Source organism: Rhinolophus hipposideros (assembly GCF_964194185.1).
Source record: "Rhinolophus hipposideros genome assembly, chromosome: 6".
Taxonomy (NCBI): Eukaryota; Metazoa; Chordata; class Mammalia; order Chiroptera; family Rhinolophidae; genus Rhinolophus; species Rhinolophus hipposideros.
In genome coordinates, this window is record NC_138052.1 from 38,359,362 (window position 1) to 38,379,971 (window position 20,610).

Below are 20,610 nucleotides of genomic sequence, written 5' to 3' on the forward strand. Positions count from 1 at the left end.
TAAACTGGGAAAACAAAATGAATAAAGTTTTTACTCTTCAGTGTTTCCTAACAAAAGATGTTTTTATACAGTTATACAGAAGACTTAATCTAAAGCAGATTTTTCACTCAACAAAATACAATTGCAGTATGAAGTAAAGGGACAAGTGGGTAGGAGGGAAGAAAGACTGAAAAATCTGTATGGTAGAAAAAGTTGTGTATGTGAGGAATGACTGGTCCTTTGGGAATGTATTAGAGTATCGTAGATTAAATTTAATATTGAATGCAAACAATTTGTTCTTTACATTTTTTTTTTTTTAATTTATAGTCTCCATCTGCATCTGCATCTCCATTTCAGTCTACATGGTATAGTGAGTCTGAGATAACTCAGGGAGCACGTTCGAGATCACAAAACCAGCAACGGGATCACGATTCAAAAAGACCTAAACTTTCCTGTACAAACTGTACATCTACCTCAGCAGGGAGAAATGTTGGACATGAATTAAATGCAGTATCAGGTAACAATTAAATTTGTTTACGAGTCATTATATGTATATTTTGGACTAAAGCCCTTTTACCAAGACATGGGAAAAGCAAGTAGAGCACACATAAGGCAGTGAATCAGAAATGTAATGGAGTTTCCAACATCCTACTTTAAGTTAGTGCTAGGACTGAAATTAACTCTACATTTTGAATTTTTGTTCTAAATTTCATACAAATGTTTTATACAAACAGGATATTTGCAAATGTTAATTGATTGGAGTAGCTGATAATGTGTGGTGATCAAATTGGTAAAAGTGGCATGGGAGATAAATTTTTAAATTGTTACTAGGAAAGCCAATTTTTCTGAAGTAGATTAAAAATATTTTAAGGCGTATCTTTTGTAAATGATAAACATTGTGGTAATATATTTATTTTCAGAAAATACAGAAATTCTTTAGTTAAAAAATAGTTGGTGGCATTGTACTAGGAGTTCTACACTAGGAATTAGAAAGCCATGATTCTAGCCCTCGAGCTATGTGGCATTGAACAAGTCATTTAACCATTCTCGGATTTAGATGGCTTATCCGTAAAGCTTTATGTTTGGTATTTTGTACTCACAGACACAGTTGTTGCACAAATTGAAAAGATCCTTTGTTGAGAAGGCAGGAGTCTCCCTCCTCACTTACACTCTTTAAATTAAACACTAGCCAGTGCCTGAAATAGTTTTAAGGTGAGAACTTGTGATGACACGATTGGAGATAAAATTCTTAAAATGCGTATGTATTACCAGTTGAATTAGTGTAAGCGATTCCTTTCTATTTTAATAGGCAGGACCGCCATGGGAAAGACACTGCCCATCTGAAGGATATTAAGAGTAGTGTGATGGGTAAGAGCAGACTGACCTCAACTTTGTAGACAAACACAACTGTGCAAAGATTTTTGTTCTCCTCTGCTCTCTAAAGACATAGCATTAAATAACCCTGGGCCATTTTCCTTAATGAAGAGAAATTATTAAGGCTATTGGGACTAGGAGAGGAAGAACAAAAATTTCAAGGGAAATAGTAAGGGGGGGAAAGTTTTCAGACTTTAAATTTTAAATTTATTTTTAAATGAAATATCTAACAAAATTGAGATTATAATTGCAATGATGCTTTAATTCTTAGAATAGGCATGAACCAAATGTGGTGGCAATGACAATATTTCTGATAAATACTAGTATCATGTAACCTACAGTACAATAGCTTCCATTACAAGATGGCTTTCATTTTGATTTTGGCTGTTTTCCAACATCACTTTCATGACTTCATGAAATTTTGCATCTTTGGCAAGCTTTGCATTGCATTTTGTTCTATAATCATTTTACATCGTGCTTACATTGTACAGTCAGGTGTTCTAGAGAATGACTGAGACGTTGGCATCATGGACGGGGATAGATTTTAGTGTTAGAGGAGAATGTGTTTGAGTAGGAAGTAAGTGATGAGTTCATTAGTGAAAAATTTTATGTTTTGCTAAATTTTGTTTGTGATTGCAACTATGTAACTGGAGATTCCTATTATAAGTCAGTATATAATACCGAAGATTTGTTTTCATCAGAAACCTTGAAAGCTTTCTCTGAATTAAAACTTGTTTGATTATTTTAAGATTCTTCTTGGAGGCATAGTCAAGTTCCCAGATCTTCATCAATGGTACTTGGATCATTTGGATCTGACTTAATGAGAGAGAGGAGAGATTTAGAAAGGAGAGCAGATTCCTCCATTAGTAATCTTATGGATTATAGTCACCGGAGTGGTGATTTTACAACTTCGTCATGTATGTATAAACTGTATTGTTATATATAACTTATCTAATACTACATTTTCCCTTTTATGTATATCACTAAAATCACAGTGCAAAAGAATAAATGAAGTGAATCTTACGAAAATTTCAAAAAAGCTTAATATGTTTCCTAGTACCTTATTTGTTTTGCTTTTAAAATGTAAACAATTTAAAATAGATGTGCATGGATATTCAGATTCTATCTGCTGATAAATGTTTACTTGGATTTTTTTTTTAAGAAGGTATATGTTGTAAAGTACATTAAATAATTCTTGTACACTCCAGTATAAATTGCCTCGTGTAGTGTAATAAGTAACTACTTATTGTTAAATTTGAACTAAAGCTTGAAATCACCACTTTAAGACATAATTTAGAATTACTTTTATTTAACACAGACACCCTTTTATTTTTGTTCAGTTGAAATAAAGGCCCACGTCATTTGTCAGTGTACATAAGCTTTTGAAAAATAAAGACCATAAAACAATAGTACTAAGTAACTGAAGACAAAAAGTACTAATTGAGGTAGACAAATATAGCAGGCAAGTGGAGTTAGATTTACATAGAAAATGCATTTGTTTTTAAAGGTTTTATTTTAAATAAACTTATTGGTGCAATCCTTTGCTCTATTTAAGACAAATGAAAACATCTATTTATTTGCTTGGCTTTGCATGCAGGAGCTTTAGTAGCTAGTATTAATAGCTTCTAGGTTTGGGGATGTAAAAGTACAGGATAGAATAGATTTACCCCTAACACTATCCTTTTATGAGACTCCATGTGTTATGTCAGTTAGCAATGTAGCCCTTAAACTAGGTGTGTGGATGAGTATCTTTATAAAGGACTGCTAAGTATTTCTCTTCCCCTTTGAAATTTAGAACCACCAATGGTGTAGTTTTTGTTTGTTTGTTTGGTTTGGTTTTTTGGTTTGTTTGTTTGTTTTTACCAGTGGTTTACTTTTAAAATTGCAGTTGTCAGGATTCTATTATTAAACTCATAGCTTCCAGCCAATATTAAAAAGCAAAGGTATTTTTGATAAGTAACCAGGGAAAGAATCACTTATTACCTTGAAAGAAAAAAAGATTGGAGAAATTTTTAGCTGCAAGGTTTGCGATAAAATCTCAAGTGTGATAATATTTATATGAAATGACTTTTATACTATTGCAGAGTAAGAAAAATGTACAAAACTCTGTCTCCCTAGTGTTATTTTGCTTTTATTTGTTACAAGAGTATTTACATTGAATTACTTAACCCATTTAAAATTTATCTGTTTAGATATTTAGATATTCTACCATATCAATTTCTGATCAACAAATTCAACTGTTCTATCTTCCTCAAGTTGGTATATTGATATTTGCCTCTCATAAACTCATTTCTTTTGAGTTTGTAATATTGATGTTATACAGCAGTACTGGATTTTTTCAAAGGTATAGAAATAAAAGTACATTTATGGTTAATTATAATAATAGTTAAGCTGTGTAGTTGTAATGTAGCAGTATTCCGTTTGAATCCAGTGTTTCATTTTGACAGTAATTAGTAGGTAATATATACAAATTTAATAATAGTAAAATTATTTCACATAATTGGTTATTTTTCCTTTCTTTCAAAAACAGATGTTCAAGACAGAGTTCCTTCTTCATATTCACAGGGAGCAAGACCAAAAGAGAACTCATTGAGCACTTTACAATTAAATACATCATCCACAAACCACCAGATGCCTTCTGAACATCAGAACATACCATGTTCTAGGGACTCGAGTAGAAATTCTTTAAGATCAAATTTTTCTCCAAGGGAAGTGGAATCTCCTCAATGCAGTGCAGAGCCTGGATTTTCTTATATTTCAAATAGAGGTGAAACCTCCACCATAAGCAATTCAGATAGAGTTGGTTCATCTCAAAGATCATTTCAAGAGTCTTCTGACAATGAAGGTAGACGTACAACCAGGAGATTGCTGTCACGTATAGCTTCTAGTATGTCATCTACTTTTTTTTCACGAAGGTCTAGTCAGGAATCCTTAAATACAAGATCATTGAGTTCTGAAAATTCTTACGTTTCTCCAAGAATCTTGACAGCTTCACAGTCTCGTAGTAATGCAGCATCAACTTCTGATGTTCCCGATAATAGGTCATCTGAAGCTTCTCAGGGATTTCGATTTCTTAGGCGAAGATGGGGTTTGTCATCTCTTAGCCAAAATCATAGCTCTGAGCCAGATTCAGAAAATTTTAACCAAGAATCTGAAGGTAGAAATACAGGACCCTGGTTATCTTCCTCACTTAGAAATAGATGCACACCTTTGTTCTCTAGAAGGAGGCGCGAGGGACGAGATGAATCTTCAAGGATACCTACCTCTGATACACCACCTAGATCTCATCGTATTTTTAGAAGAGAATCAAATGAAGTGGTTCACCTGGAAGCACAGAGTGATCCCCTGGGGGCTGCTGCCAGCAGGCCACAAGCACCTGCAGCATCGAGCAGTGCTGCCACCGGGGGCTCCACATCAGATTCGGCGCACAGTGGACGAAACACAGGAATAACGGGGATCCTTCCTGGTTCCTTATTCCGATTTGCAGTCCCCCCAGCACTTGGAAATAATTTGACTGACAATGTCATGATCACTGTAGATATTATTCCTTCAGGTTGGAGTTCATCTGATGGAAAAAGTGATAAAACTAAAAGTGCACCTTCAAGAGACCCAGAAAGACTGCAGAAAATAAAAGAGAGGTAAATTTGAATACCTGTTAAGCCCGTAAAGCAAGAGCTGATTAGAGAAAGAAGTCTTTATTTCTAAAATGGCTTCTTAAACATTGATATCTAAAGCTTTTTCCCTTGAAATTTACAGTAAGATGTTAGCTTTGGTGTTACCTCTTACTCAGACAGAAAATGGATGAGAAGTAACATCAGAGGTAGGCACTGGGACATAGATTGCATCAAGAGATAATCTAAAGATTATTTTTAACCAGCTTTGGATAGAGATGTACGCAAAGTCAAAAATCTTAATCTCTTACTTTATTCCTTGGTTAAGTAGTGTTAAATGGTATTTTTTTAAAGATTTTTATAAAATATAGTGAACATACTTAAATGGGATTGTTAAGGGGGTTCAAGTGGTCATGGCTTATCAAGGCAATCAGTTTTAGCCTTTACTAAGATGATTTACTTGTAATTCTCACCTCAAATCTTTTTTGGAATGAAGTAAAGTCATTTGCATAATTTGTTTATTTTGTTTTTGAAGTCCAGGTGTATACTGAATATTCTTTATGTGTTGTGACTGTTTTGTAGACCAGTTTAAATTAAGGACGTAGAATCTTTTTATATAAATGAAATCTTTTTTAGAGTTGAAGACTGCTTACAAACGTCTGATAAAAGTAAAAAGATGACAGATCAGAGATTTTATCCCTAGCTTGATTAATTTTGCATTTTAGTACAGTTGCTTAGTTTTTTCACCCAGTAAATTCTAATGTTAAAATGGGATAGATAGAGTAGTACATGTAAAATATACTTGTAGGAAGAAAAGACTATGTAAAGCTAAGGTGGTGTGGTGTTTCATGCTGTTTTTTCTTGTTCATAAAGGCCTGATGTAATGGAATTTGGGGGAGCATAGCTGTTACATCATTTTAGATTTTTGTTTTAGATTTAAGAAGACATTCACATCTAATTCTGGGGATAAAAGGAGCTTCACACAAAAGGAGCTTTCTGAGATGTTGGGCACTGGGCTGCTATACAGAGAGTCCCAAAAACATGGACACATATTTTAAGAAAGGAAACCATTAAAATTGTAATACAATGAATGACGCTAGCATTCATTTGATTAACGTCATCTTTTGAAAGATTGTCATAGTACACATGGGTACTACAATTCAATGCAACTTCGAAAAGTAATACATAGATAACATCTCTTAAAATGTGTACACTTTTTTGGCCTCCCCTAGTATTTCCATTTTTCCTTATATAGGACAAATTATACCATGTGACTATTCTGCTTTTAAAATTTGCATGTTTTCCTTTTTGGAGAACAATTTATTCTGCCCTGATTACCTTTAATGTTACTGTAGTAACTCCCTCTGATTGCAAGCTGTCTACTGAAGAATGTAGTTAACTATTATATCTCTTGTGCTCAAAGTTAGGTTAATTTGAGTGCAGTGGTGTAAGCTGAGGGCAAAGTATTAAGTTTAGTGATTTATAGAGAGAAACAAATTAAGCAGCACCACCTGTCTGGTTAGGTAGTTTAAAATGCAGTATTTAAAAATTATTTTGCTATATCGTTTGTGTGTTAATAGTGTTATTACATCTTGTGCTTTTCCATGATGATTTTAAGGCACTCTGCATTTAAATTATAGTGGTTCCCCCTTATCTGAGGTTTCATTTTTTGTGGTTTCGGTTACCTGTGGTCAACTTCAGTCTGAAAATATTAAATGAAAAATTCCAGAAACTGAACAATTCATTATTTTTGTGCTATTTTCTGAGTAGTATGATGAAATCTCATGCCATGTAGCTTCATCCTCCCTTGGTGAATATGCTGGAAATCATCCCTTTGTCCAGCATATTCACCCTGCACTTACAATACAGTAAGATATTTTGAGAAAGAGAGACCATAGTCATATAACTTTTATTACAAAGTATTGTTATAGTTCTGTTTTATTAATCTCTCACTATGTCTAATTTATAAATGAAACTTTATCACAGGTATGTATAGGAAAAAATATAGAGAGAGAGTTTGATATTATTTGCAATTTCAAGTATCCACTGGAGGTCTTGGAAGGTATTCCTCACAGATAAGGGGGGACTACTATAATAAGAGTGTAAACAAATTGAATTTCCGAAATAAAAAATAATTGAAACTATGAACCGAAGAAAATTAAATCTAAAGGTGTAAAACATAAATATTTATACTTGAGATCATACCTCTGGTGAAGCCAGGACGTGAAAGTTATCTAACAGCTGTATACCTATTCCTCTTTCTACACATCTATTGTTGAATTCATTAGGAACCCACATAATTGTATGGGTTATTGTATCTTTAAGATATTTGTTGTAATTTTCATTCTCATTGTAATGGTTTTTTTGTGGTGGTTGCTGTTTATTATTTGCTTTTTTCCCCCCAGAGAGCGTGGGTAGAAATAATAATAGAGATATTATTTGGGATTATGTATGACTGGAAGTGACCAACCAAATGAGCTATGATGGCTCTGTTTAGGAAATGCCCCGTCTTTTCCAGCCTCCTTTTAGAGGACTCTGAAGAAGAAGAAGGTGACTTATGTAGAATTTGTCAGATGGCAGCTGCATCGTCATCTAACTTGCTGATAGAGCCATGCAAGTGCACAGGAAGTTTGCAGTATGTCCACCAAGAGTGCATGAAAAAGTGGCTACAGGCCAAAATTAACTCTGGTAAGATTTACCCTTTTGTGTATTTTGTTTTCACAATTTTTCTAAGAGATACACATATGTATACCTTTTAAGTAACGAATCTGGTTATAATTCATTGATTGTCAAATTTATACTCAAATTGAAGTATCTCGATTCTTGATCATTTTTTGAAGCAAAATATTAAAGAGCATTAGTCTTGATTCATAAATTTATAGTAGTGTTTCTTATATTCCATTTACACAACAAAGTATTTACTTCTTCATAGGTATAATAAAACTAATTTGTTATCATCGGTGGCCCTTATGTCACATAAGATCCCTTTGAGTCAAAGAAACATATGTACCAGCTATGTGTTGTTGAGAAAGATTGTTTCTAATGCTGTTGTCTGATAGTCTATTGTTGTGCAGTAATAATAAGCTTACTGTAGGGATGTATTTGTTTATTGAATGCCTGTTAGGGAGCCAGGTACACTTCTAGATGTGAGATACAGAGTGATAAACGAGACACTTGCACTTGTGGTGGTTGTATTGGGTGTTAGAGGAATACCTTGTTGAGGTAAGGACATTTAAACTGAACAGAGAGGTGCCAACTAATCAAGAATGAGTGCAAGAGCATTCCAGCAGAGGGAACAACTTCAAGTCCAAAGACTTGAAGGTGGGAATGACTTAGAACTGAATGAATGTCGGTGTGTCTAGACTATAATTTGTGGGCAAGAAAAGGAGTAATGCTGTTGGAATGAGAGGTTAGCAGAGACTACCTCATTCAAGACTTTTAGAGCTAATGTCTGAAGCTTAACATTTTTATCTGAAGGGCAGGGGAATGAAAAGATCTTATTTATGTTTTGGCTGTTCTGTGGAGAATGGATTTTAGGGGGCCAAGAGTAGAAGCAGGAGGCCAACCAGGAATCTCTTGTGGCCAACCAGAAATCTGTCTTACAAGAGGTGGTGTGGTGGTGGTGGTGGTGGTGGTGGTGGTGATGGTGATGTATGGATTCAGGTATGTTTTTGGAGATAGATTCTATAAGACTTGTCAATGGATTGGATGTAGAATAAAGGAGGAAGAAAAATCAGGGAAGCTCATATTTTTGCCATGAACAACTAAGTAAGTGGTAGGGTCATTTACTGAAATACGACTGGGAATGGAATAAGTTTGGCACAAGAAATCAAGAGTTCTATTTTGGAGATACATATGAACTACTTATTCGATAACCGTATGGAAGTGTCAGCTAGGCAGTTAGCTAGACAAGCCTGGTATTTCAAGGGGTACCAGCACTGAAAATTACAGTTTGGGGACTCATGAGTACGTAATATTTTAAGCTTTGGGAGTAGAGCAAGAGTAGATATTGAAGAAATGAGCCCAGGACGGAGCCCTGGGGCAGCCAGATGTTTAGTGGATACAGAGAAGATTTTGAGGAGGAAACTCAGTTTGGTAAGAAGAAAACTAAGAAAATGGAGTGTTATGTAAGGCCAAAAGAAATGACAGTTGGGTTTGGTAGCATGAATGTCCTAGATACCTTGTCTCAGTGGAGTGGTGGGGGTCAGAGCATGACTAGGTTGGACTGAGGAGAGAAAATGAGGTCAGAAGGGAAACATAGACCAACCCCTCTTTGAAAAATCTGTATTGTCAGGGAGATAGGAGATATAAGGAATTGGAGGGTTATATGGAGTCATGGGACGTGTTTTTGTTTTATTTTTAAGGTAGATTTTAGTGCCTTTTAAAAAAAATTAACAAGAAATAACAATGGAGAGAAAAAACATTATGAAAAGGTAAGGGAAAGATGGGATCTAGAGCACAAGTTGAGTAGCCTTTAATAGGAAAAAGGGAACTTCATTTCAAGAAGGCTAATGTTGATATGGATGTTGATCAGTTTGTTGCTTTGGTGAGAAGATGTCAATATAATTGTTTCTGTTTTCTTAGAAAAGGGAAGTAAGATCTTTAGCTGATTAGGGGACAGTTTTAAGAGATTTTGTGTGTGGGGAGGAAATAACATTCTAAGGTGTTTTCAGGAAATATTAGTGTTCATAAAAATCAGTGACCATGAATGTTACTTAAAAATGAAATACATGTACATTTTAGAAGCAGTTTTTAGGTGCTTGGGTATAGCCATGGATGGGTCTTAGTTCAGTGGGGTTGGGACCTTTACCAGACAGATATAATGAAGGGAGTTAAGGGTATTTGTAAAGACATAATTGTGATCATGGAAATTAAAATCAGGAGTGGGGAGTAAATACATCAACAAGTGGGTAGTGAGAAAGGAGTAGGGTATTTGAGTCTCGTTGACATTAAAGACAATTGCAAGAGTAGGTGAGCTGGAATGAACAATTGTAGGTGCACAGGAGGAGAGGATGCTTAAGATACAGATTTAGGAGAGTAGTGCAGGAAACTGGGTTAACAATGTCAAGAGTATGACCTTAGAGTGGGTAGCTGAGTGGGGAAGGATAATATTAGAAGCATGGATTTTGAGGAAATCAGAATCAAAAGTGAATGATCTATGTGGTTGTTGAAATAGCAAGGAATAAGTTGGTAAAAAATATAGCCAGATGTTAAAGTCATTAATGGATGAGAAAAAACTTGGAGTTTCAAAACAGCAATAGGTGGGAGTGGCTGGTTAGCTCAGTTTATTAAAGTGTGTGTGGGGGGGCATCTATCCCCACTTCTTGGTCCTGAGGTATAGGGGCTTGTGGGGAAAAAATGGCTGCAGAAGAATATGTATCACTCTGATGGGTACTGTGGTTCAGGCACAAAGTGGAAGAGATCATTCAAAAAAGGTTGGTTATGAGAAGAATTTAATTATGTTAGACCATGGTTACCAGAGGACATAGTGAAGTAACTAGTAGGGTGAGAAAGGTAGGAAATTAGATCAGATTAATCTATATAATTGTGAGATTGATGGTCTGATAATACTACCTTGGTGACATAGGCAAATAGGTTGTGAGGCATGATGTAATTAATTTTAATTTTAATCATCTGTTGGAGGAGGCAGGTAATATGTTCAAGCTGGAGATAATAAGGCTATTGGGAAACTGTCTTCTTGCAGCCAGGTAGCAAGGGTTTCCTTGGGGTGTGTGGGTTATTTTTGTTTTTTTTTTTTTTTAAGCTAGCCTGATTCCAAAGCTGTAAGACAGACTATCTCACCAGTAGCAGCCTCTTGGCTGTATATTATGACAGTCTCACAGGCTTTATTAGTCACTGCCCTGGAGTGTTGTTAAGATTTAAATGAGTGCTCAGCATGGTTCTGGACACTTAGTAAGGGCCCAGAAATGTTAGCTATTACCAAAATGAAAAACAACTTGTCTCATCTTCTAATATATTTGCAATTGGTTTGTGTATCTGGGGAAACAGTGTATTGTGTAAGAAAATTGATTTTGGAATTAGACAAGCCTAGATTGGAATAATGGCTCTAACACTTAACTATACGATCTTGAGTAAGTTTTTTATCATTGGTTCTCACCCCTGGCTACTGATCAAAATTACCCATTGGAGTTTTAAAAAATGTAGATACCTCAAATCCTTTCTTGAACATTCTTACGTACTTCTGGGGTTGGGCCTTAGTTCCGCAATGAGTAAAATTGAGTAATACTTAACATCATAGGGATGTTGTAAAAGTAAAATGAGATGGTTTATAAATAGTTTCTCACAGTACTGGACACATGATAAGTAGTACTTAAATGGGTTTTTTAAAGATGTGGTCAAATGAATGTAAAGATCTCAAGAATTGAACCTTCCTGATAAATTTTCACAAGCCTTTCTCATACTTAACCATAAAGATCCCATCTGGTATAAGATTCATTCTAGTAGAGAGTGATTTAAACATTTATTAAGCAGTTGCCATATATAGACTGTTAAATGATGTACAAAGACGAATGAAACAAGTCTAGTACAAGTTCAGGCAAATGTAGTCAGGGCCTCCTGTACTGAGGTGGGGTATAATGGAATGAGCCCTGGATTAAAGGAGGTAGGAATAAATGAGTTCCTCCCAGCTGGGTATGACCTTTTGGAACAACTTCTGTGAGTCACTCTTTCCATGGAAGAGAAAAATGAAGCCCTACGATGTAAGATAATTTGTATTAAATGATCTCCAAGGTTCATTATGCATATTTTGTGATCACCGTAGTTTTCCTACTTTTGAATCAGAGAATAGTTTTAAGAAATGCCTGATAAGAGAAAGCCTTCTAAATGTCTTTTACATTCTTTATATTTTCCATCAGGTCCTAATATAGACTTATCCTGAATTTAGTTCAGTGGTACAATATTAATTTTCAAAAATTAAGAAAGTATTCTAGGTGCATTTTATTTTCAGGATCTTCATGAGTGCTAGACTCCTAAAACAACTGTTTTATTCATATACTTGAAATACAGTGAATATCTTAATGTAATTTGACTAAAGCACACTAAAGACATTACCTGAGAATAGGGTTCACTTTCCTTTCAGCTATTTTCTAGAGCATGCTTGTTAAGTTACTACTGCTATCTTGGACTTTATGCCAAATTTTACTATTTAAAGAATTGCTGTTACTAAGTAACACTAATTCTAAGAGATTTATGAGCTCTTTGAAGATAGGGGTTACTGCTTGGCTCTTTTCATTCTGAATCTCCAAAACCTCTTAGTATTGCTTGGTACATAACAAGTACTCAGCAGGTATTAGTTGAATTAAATTTAAACCTCTACCCTGTTAACATGACTTCCTTTAATTTTTAGAATGTTTTTTTCAATTTAAAGCCCTATCTAAAAATAAACACAGGGGAAGATGGGGTGGGGGCTGCATGTTTAATTTGACAAGACTACTACCTACTTAATTGTAACCAGAAGCTTAGTAACCACATGTTGAAGGAATATGGAACACAAAGAGCTTTTCAAAAAAAATTGTTGTAAAATACATATAATATAAAGTTTGCTCTTTTAACCATTATTCAGTGTGCAATCAGTGACACTGTGTGCATCCACAGTGTTGTGCACCGTTATCTGTTTCCAAAACTTTTTCATTACCCCAGACGGAAACTCTGTATCCATTAGGTAGTAACACTGTCCTCCCAACCCCTGGTAATTTCTGATTTACCTTCTCTGAATTTGCCTATTCTACATATTTCATATAAATGGTATAATACAGTATTTGTCCTTTTTGTATCTACCTTATTTTACTTAGCATAACGTTTTCAAGGTTCACCTATGTTGTAGTATGTATCAGGACTTCATTCCTCTTATGGCTGAAAGGAGCTGTTTTGATTTGAACAAAAGTGGATTCCTTTTTTACCCTCCTTAGCCTAGGGATCGCGCATGCCTTAAGCCACAGAAGATCTTATGTATATACAGAGGGTGCCAAAAAAATGTATACATGTTTTAAGAAAGGGAAAAAACTATTAAAATTGTAATATGCAATATATACCGATAACAAAAGATGAATACAAGTCATGTGTATACATTTTCTTGGCACCCCCAGTATTGTCGTCTTACAGATGCTGGCCTGGGTAAGTATATGTAACTAGTTGTTTGAGATACTATTAGGTTGGAGCAAAAGTAATTGCGATTTAAAAGGTTAAAAACAATTATAAAAACTGCAATTACTTTTGCACCATCCTAATATATTATTAAACATTGTTTTCATGCCATCTTGCCCAAGTACTTAAAGAGGAAGTAGGAAGTACAGATGACATTCCATTCTCAGCTTCCCATGATCAGGAATGTATGAGTATCTGGGAGGAAAAACAACAGCTTTAATGGGTGGAGGCTTACATACCATAGAGTAGGACCTAACATGCGCATCAGGTGTTGCTGGTTGCTATTTTAGGAGACATTACTAGTGTACAGCAGTAATGCAATCTCCCTCCTCCCTCCCGCCCTCCCTTTTGATTTTATGTATTCTAAGCTGAAAATTTACAAGGAAAAATGTTTTGTGGAGAGATAGCAAAACTAAGCTTTGCTTATTATTTAATTTTTACTAGGTTCTTCATTAGAGGCTGTAACCACCTGTGAACTCTGTAAAGAGAAGTTGCAGCTTAACCTGGAGGATTTTGATATTCATGAACTACATAGAGCTCATGCAAATGAACAAGTTAGTATATTTTGCCTAATTTGGTAAGTGTCTGTTCTATGCTTAAAGGACAACTCTTGAAGAAACGATTAAATCATGGTCAGAAAACCAGCATTAAAATAATAAAAATAGTGATAATAATGTTCTTAATATAATTCTCTGTTACTGCATTAGCTATTACAATTTTTTAATTTTAATTTTTCCCATAATAACTTTTTGTAACTGAAAGGCAAATAACCAAGTCACAGGTTTTAAATTTATTAAGATAAAATACATTGTATTCTTTATAAATAAACCTGAAAATAATAAAGACTTAGGAAGGTGGTGCCAAAGTAGGCATGCCAACTATATCTCCCCGGAGATGTCTTCAGTTTTGAATCCCTCTGAGTGCTGAAATATGATTATAAAACACATCCTATTTCTGTATTTTTTATGTTAGGAATAATTTTTATATGCATATCTGACCCACATTCTTCCTACTGTCCTGGTTCCCTTTACCCTCCCCATTGCTGCCACCAGCTTTATGTTGACCAGGTTAATCTTACGAAATCTTTTATTTCAAGTTTACGTTCTTTCTCTTTCCTTTAGTATTTGTATCATTACAGTCTATTTGTTATTTATACAATGAATAATGTCAGTGTTTCTTTTATCATATGAAGTTTTTACAAATTTTTTTTCATTTCTCAGATATTTCAGTATGTATTGATAACTCCCTCCCAATAAATTAATTACTAATTTTTATTTCTTGAAGAGTTTTAAATTTTTAAAAATTTTTGAGATGTTTAAATTCTATGGTTAGAATGTGAAGAGCTTAAAGGAAAACTCTTGGGGAAAAAGAAAAGATGATAAAGGAGATTACAAGAATGATCCTCGAGCTGTACTATGCAAGCGTGCTTAGCATATTTGTTATAAAAAGAAATATATTGTGGTGAACGAATGCATGAATCCTTGAAAAACACTTTTTAAATGAAGGAATAATGGATCCCCACTTTTTTTTGACAACGAAATTCACAAATCATAAAAACCATTTAAAGTGAACAAGTCAGTGGTATCAGTACATTTGCGATGTTGTGTAACCACCACCTCTAGTTCCAAGACATTTTCATCTCTCCAAAAGAAAATCCTGTACCCATTAAGCAGTTTCTCCCCATTACCCTCTTCCACATCCCCTGGCAACCACCAATCTGCTCTCTGTCCTTATGGGTTTACCTGTTCTGAATATTTCATATAAATGTAATAATGTAGTATATGATCATTTGTGGACACCCTTTTAAATGTGGGAATAATGGAACGCTTTGAAAATCACATTAAAACCATGGACACTCCTTACAAAATACAAGTATATAGAAACAAAATTTGTATATAACTTAAGAGATTCCCAGATTCCTTGAAGCTAATTTTTTAGATCCAGGTTAGGAATCACTGATCTAGTGAATGAACCATTAGGCAGTTGATGGCGTACAAATGCTACACTAATACTATTGTTTTAGTCTCTGATGAGCCAGTTGTCCAAAAAGAATACCACTTTAAGCAAGGAATTTTTTTAAATCCCCAAGAAGTCTCTTTAGACAGCTGAGCGTTGGTATTTTAAAGAATGGGAACATATGGAAAGGTGGATTGATGGCCAAGAAGTTATTTTGTGTCTTAAAATGAGAGTAGGTTTTAAAGGATTATTTTCGCCTGCCATTCTCCCTTCTCTAGGTGCTCCATCATGTCTCTTAAAAGTGTTGTTTGGCTTTTCAGTTCAACCAGGAATGTTTTTACCTCCAAGTATTTTAATGATCTACATCTTAAGTAACTTAGAAGTGGTAGGAAATGTTAGGTGGAGTCATTGTAAAAGTGACAGTTTTGATTAAGCTTCCTGCCTTTAACTTCTTTATTCTTTATGAATCATGGATTCTAGTGGTCTGACAGCTACCCTCATTTTAAATGATTAGTTTAATATGGTTTGTATTTCTTTATCCAGTGGCTTCATCTTTTTCAAGGTAATAACCATTAACATTTTTTACACTTTATGTATGTATTTATTTATTTTTGACATTCAATATTATATTAATTTCAGGGGTACAGCATAGTGGTTAGACATTTATATAATTTAACAAGTGATCCCCCTGACTAGTGTAGTACCCACCTGGCACTATGCATAGTTATTACCATATTATTGACTGTATTCCCTGTGCTTTACTCCCCCATGACTATTTTGTAACTACCAGGTTATACTTCTCAATCCCTTCACGTTTCACCCTGCACCCAAACCCCCTCACATCTATCACAGTGATAAATCTATTAGGTTGGTGCGAAAGTAATTGCAGTTTTTGCAATTATTTTTAACCTTATAAACCGTAATTACTTTTGCACCAACCGAATAGTACACGTCTGACACCATATGCTGTACCCTACATCCTCATGACTACTGTGTAACGACCAATTTGTACTTAATCCCTTCCCCTTCTTTACTCTCCCCCAGCCCCCCTCCATCTGGCAACCATCAAAATGTTCTCTGTATCTATGAGTTTCTGTTTGTTGGTTTATTTTGTACTTTAGATTCCACAGATAAGTGAAGTCACATTGCATCTGTCTTTCTCTGTTTGGCATACTGCACTCAGCACAACATCCTCCAGGTCCATCCATGCCTCCGCAGATGATAAGAACCCAGTCCCATCCATGGCCGTGCAATATTCCACTATTTATATGTACCACCTCCTCTTTATCCATTCATCCATCCAGACAGACACCCAGGCTGCCACCACATCTTGGCCATTGTAAACAATGCTGTAATGAACATATGGATGCATTCGTCCCCTCAAAGTAGCATTTTGGGTTTCTTAGGATAAATACCCAGAAGGGGATTACTGGGTCCTTCTTTGTCTCTTGTTACAGCATTTGTTTTAAAGTCTATTTTGTCTGGTGTAAGTATTGCTACTCCGACTTTTTTTGTTTCCGTTTTCATGAAATATCTTTTTCCCATCCCTTTACTTTCATTTCAGTCTGTGTGTGCCCTTCGATCCGAAGTGAATCTTGTAGGTAGCATATGTAAGGCCCTTGTTTTCTTATCCATTTAGCCTCCCTATCTTTGATTAGAACATTTTAAGCCGTTTTCGTTCAGAGTAATTGTTGATAGATATATAGTAGTTATTTCCATTGTATTCATATGTTTTATCTTTTCTTTTCATCTTAAATAAGTCCCTCTAACATTCCTTGTAATACTGGTTTGGTGGTGATGAACTCCTTTAGTTTTTTCTTGTCTGGGAAGCTCTTTATCTGTCTTTCAATTCTAAATGATAGCTTTTCTGGGTAGAGTAATCTTGGTTATAGGTCTTTGCTTTTCTTCATTTTGAATATTTCCTGCTACTCCCTTCTGGCCTGCAAAGCTTCCGTTGAGAAATCAGCTGACAATCTTATGGGAGCTCCCTTGTAGGTAACTAACTGCTTTTCTCTTGCTGCTTTTAAGATTCTGTCTTTGTCCTTAACCTTTGCCATTTTAATTATGATGTGTCTGGGTGTGGGCCTTTTTGGGTTCATCTTGTTGGGACTCTGCACTTCCTTCTATTCCTTCGCCAGATTTGGGAAGTTTTCCATCATTATTTCTTGAAATAGATTTTCAATTTCTGGCTGTCTCTTTTCTGGTACCTCGATGATGCAAATGTTGCTACGCATGATGTTCCAGAGACCCATTAAACTACTTTTTTTTTTTTTTTTGCTGTTTTTATTGGGGCTTTTGTTTTTTGTTTTTGCTACCTTCTAATTCTCTGATTCGATTCTCTGCTTCATATAATCTACATTTTTTGTTGTTTTTTAAAATAAATTATATTGAGGGACAGTGTGTTTCTCCAGGGCCCATCACCTCCAAGTTGCCATCCTTCAATTTAGTTGTGGATGGCGCAGCTCAGCTCCCATTCCAGTCGCTGTTTTCAATCTTTAGTTGCAGGGGGCACAGCCCACCATCCCATGCAGAAATTGAACTGGCAACCTTGTTAAGAGCTCATGCTCTAAAACTGAGCCATCCGGCCACCTCTCCGGAAGCTCAGCTGCAGCTCATTGTCTTCAATCCAATTGTGGAGTCGCAGCTCACTGGCCCATGTGGGAATCGAACCGGCAACCCCACTGTTCAGAGCTCACGCTCCAACCATCGAGCCATCCAGCCACCCCTCATCTAATCTGCTTTTGGTTCACACTAATGTATTCTTCATTTCAGTTATTGCAGTCTTTATTTCTGGCTGGTTCTTTTTTGTATTCTGTCTCTATTTTTATGTTATCCTATCTCTTTGTTGAAGTTCTCACTGACATCATTGAGCATCCTTATTACCAGTGTTTGGAACTCTGCATCTGGTAGATTGCTTGTCTTGGATTTGTTTAGTTCTTTTTCTGGAACTTAGTTTTGTTCTTTTATTTGGGACATGTTTCTTTGTCTCCTCATTTTGGCTGCCTCCCTGTGTTTGCTTTTATGTGTTAGGTAGGGCTGCTGTGCCTCCCAGTCTTAGAGTGGCTTTATGTAGCGGGTGTCCTGTGGGACCCAGTGGTGCAGTCTCCCTTGTCACCCAAGCTGGGTACTCTAGGTGTGTCCCTTGTGTGTGCCACCCTGTTGTTTGTACGTCAGTAGGAGGGATTGACCCTTGGGCGGATTGGTTGTGTGGACTGGCCATTCCTATAGTGGAGTTGATGTGGTGCAAGGGCTGATCCTATAGGGCAAGGTTCACTTTACAGGGGCTCTGGTGCCTGTCCAGTCTGCCTTCTGCTTATGTTGTCTTTAGAGGCAGCCCGGTGATGGCTCCAGCTTGGTCCAAAGTTGGCCACCAGGCGTGCCAGCCCTGGGGCCTCCTAGGAGGGGACCTGCTGCAGGCCACGTTTAGCCACAGCCTGTGACCTTCCTAGGGCCACCTGGTATGAGCCTCAAAGAAATCCTGCACTGGGCTTGGAGGTGCCTCAATAGGCCAATCTACGAACTGAGGCTAGCTACTGCTATTGCTGGGCTTAGGGCTGCTAAGCCAGACGTATGGGCCATGCCAAAGCCAGATGCTGCTTGTTTGGGTTTTGTGAACCTGTGAGAGATTTTATGAAAGTCTACAGCATGAGCTAACAAGTTGTTTGTAGGGAAAAGCCACTGGAATCAGCTTTGTGTGCCAGAAAGTTGGCTGGGGCAGGGTCTCAGGGAATAACTAGGGCTGGGCAGACAAAAGGTGATAGCCAGTTTGATGGAGACTCAGGTATAGCATCTGTCTGCTTCAGCACATATGGATGGTGAGGGCTCAACAAACAAACTGGCTTCCACCAGCTACTCCCTCCGGGAGAAAGCTGCCCCTCCAGCCCTTACCCTCAGTTCTTGTATGTCCCTGATGCGTTTTGAGCTGCTGGCCCAGCCCTGGAGCTCAGAGCGAGTGAGTCCGGCAGCAAGTAAGTCCATGCACGGGCTCTTTAAGAGGAGCCCCTAGGACTGCAGCAGCCCTCCATCTCACTCAGCCACAGTCTCTGCTGGTTTTCACAGCCAGCACTTACGGGGACTGTTTCCCCAGCACTGGAACCCTGAGCTAGGGAACCTGGTGTGGGACTGGGACCAATTACTCTTCCAGGTTGGGGGGAGTGGGGGACAACGTTCCTCCTCTGCAGCTGAGATATCCTTCCTGATTTTTAATGGTCACAGGTGGGCGTGGGACCAGACTTTTTTGTGTCTCAGCCCCTCCTACAATTCTTAATGGCTTCTTCTATATGTCCTTAGTATATGTGCTGCCGAAGCGAGCACTCTATATGTCCTTAGTTGTAAGGCTCCAGTTCAGCTAGACTTCAGGCAATTCTCAGTGATGGTTGTTCTGTAGTTTAGTTGTAACTGATGTGGTCCTGAGAGGAGGTGAGCTCAGTGTTTACTTACTCCACCATCTTGACTGGAAAGCCACTATTAACATTTTTTTAATCTTATGGTATATATGATTTCCTTTTTACCTTAAAAATAAGCGAAGTAATTAAGTGACACATTTAAAGAAATTAATAAATCAATTTCAAATATCTTGAATATTCTGTAGAATCTGATAACTTGCTGAAGTTAGTACTAAGACTGTAGAATTCTTAACTAGAGATGAGTTAATTACCAAAAAATGGTACAACTTACAGGTACTTTGCTACTGTGTTTCCCCAACAATAAGACGTAGCAGGACAAGCAGCTCTGATTGTCCAGCAAGGTCTTATTGTCGGGGAAACACAGTATATAAAAATTACAGGACAATTCAGATTTTAATAACAGTGTATTGATGATTTGTAGTCTTAGCTTCAAAAAAACAAACAGTTTGGAATCAAAGAACTATTTGAGGAAAAGTTACTCTTATTTCCTTTTTTAGTTCATTTTTGTAGTTACTGTAGCCTTTAAATTAATCACATTACATAAGAAACACTTGACCCATCAGAATAGGTTTTAGGTATATAGTATATTGATTTAGGTATAGATGAAATGGTAATTTTAAGTAAATATTTATAGTCATTTATTTGTGCAATGAAATCTGTTAGGAGCTTTTTAGAGAACCAGAGAATTCATTCTACCGTCAAATGATTAGTAGTCCCACTTTATGTAAAGCATTACATAAGGGAAGACTATATGAGACTAAAGAAGATATTCACACACTTATTTGGACTCATTATTTGGCATTAGTAAAAATTTATGAAATGATGAAGGGCAGCCCTTTATTCCTGATTTAATAGATGGCACCATTATCTCTTACTAGGAACTAGACATAAATACATTTCCACTAGTTTATCGGTATGCTGTGAATATCAGTCTCGAGTCTACTAATTTTTCATTCTTCATATTCTTCTTTCTCTCTCGTTTGCTTCCCTTTTGAAGGCTGAGTATGAGTTTATCAGCTCTGGTCTCTACCTAGTTGTGTTACTGCACTTGTGCGAACAAAGCTTTTCTGATATGATGGGAAATACAAATGAACCAAGCACACGTGTCCGAGTAAGTAATA

General features: G+C 36.4%; 1 protein-coding gene across 8 annotated transcripts in view; it reads left to right on the forward strand.

Annotated features, from left to right (window-relative positions):
- Positions 1-20,610, forward strand: part of MARCHF7 (membrane associated ring-CH-type finger 7) — a 54,354-nt gene that overhangs the window by 28,278 nt on the left and 5,466 nt on the right. For 3 of the 8 annotated variants that reach the window (XM_081052299.1, XM_081052298.1, XM_081052303.1), the window contains 6 exons: positions 307-496; positions 2,103-2,270; positions 3,884-4,991; positions 7,483-7,652; positions 13,572-13,681; positions 20,487-20,600. In XM_081052299.1, coding sequence (XP_080908425.1) covers positions 307-496; positions 2,103-2,270; positions 3,884-4,991; positions 7,483-7,652; positions 13,572-13,681; positions 20,487-20,600 — 1,860 coding nt within the window. Of the gene's footprint in view, positions 1-306; positions 497-2,102; positions 2,271-3,883; positions 4,992-7,482; positions 7,653-13,571; positions 13,705-20,486; positions 20,601-20,610 lie in introns of all 8 variants that reach the window. The other 5 variants (XM_081052301.1, XM_081052302.1, XM_081052300.1 and 2 more) reach the window with 2 other exon arrangements.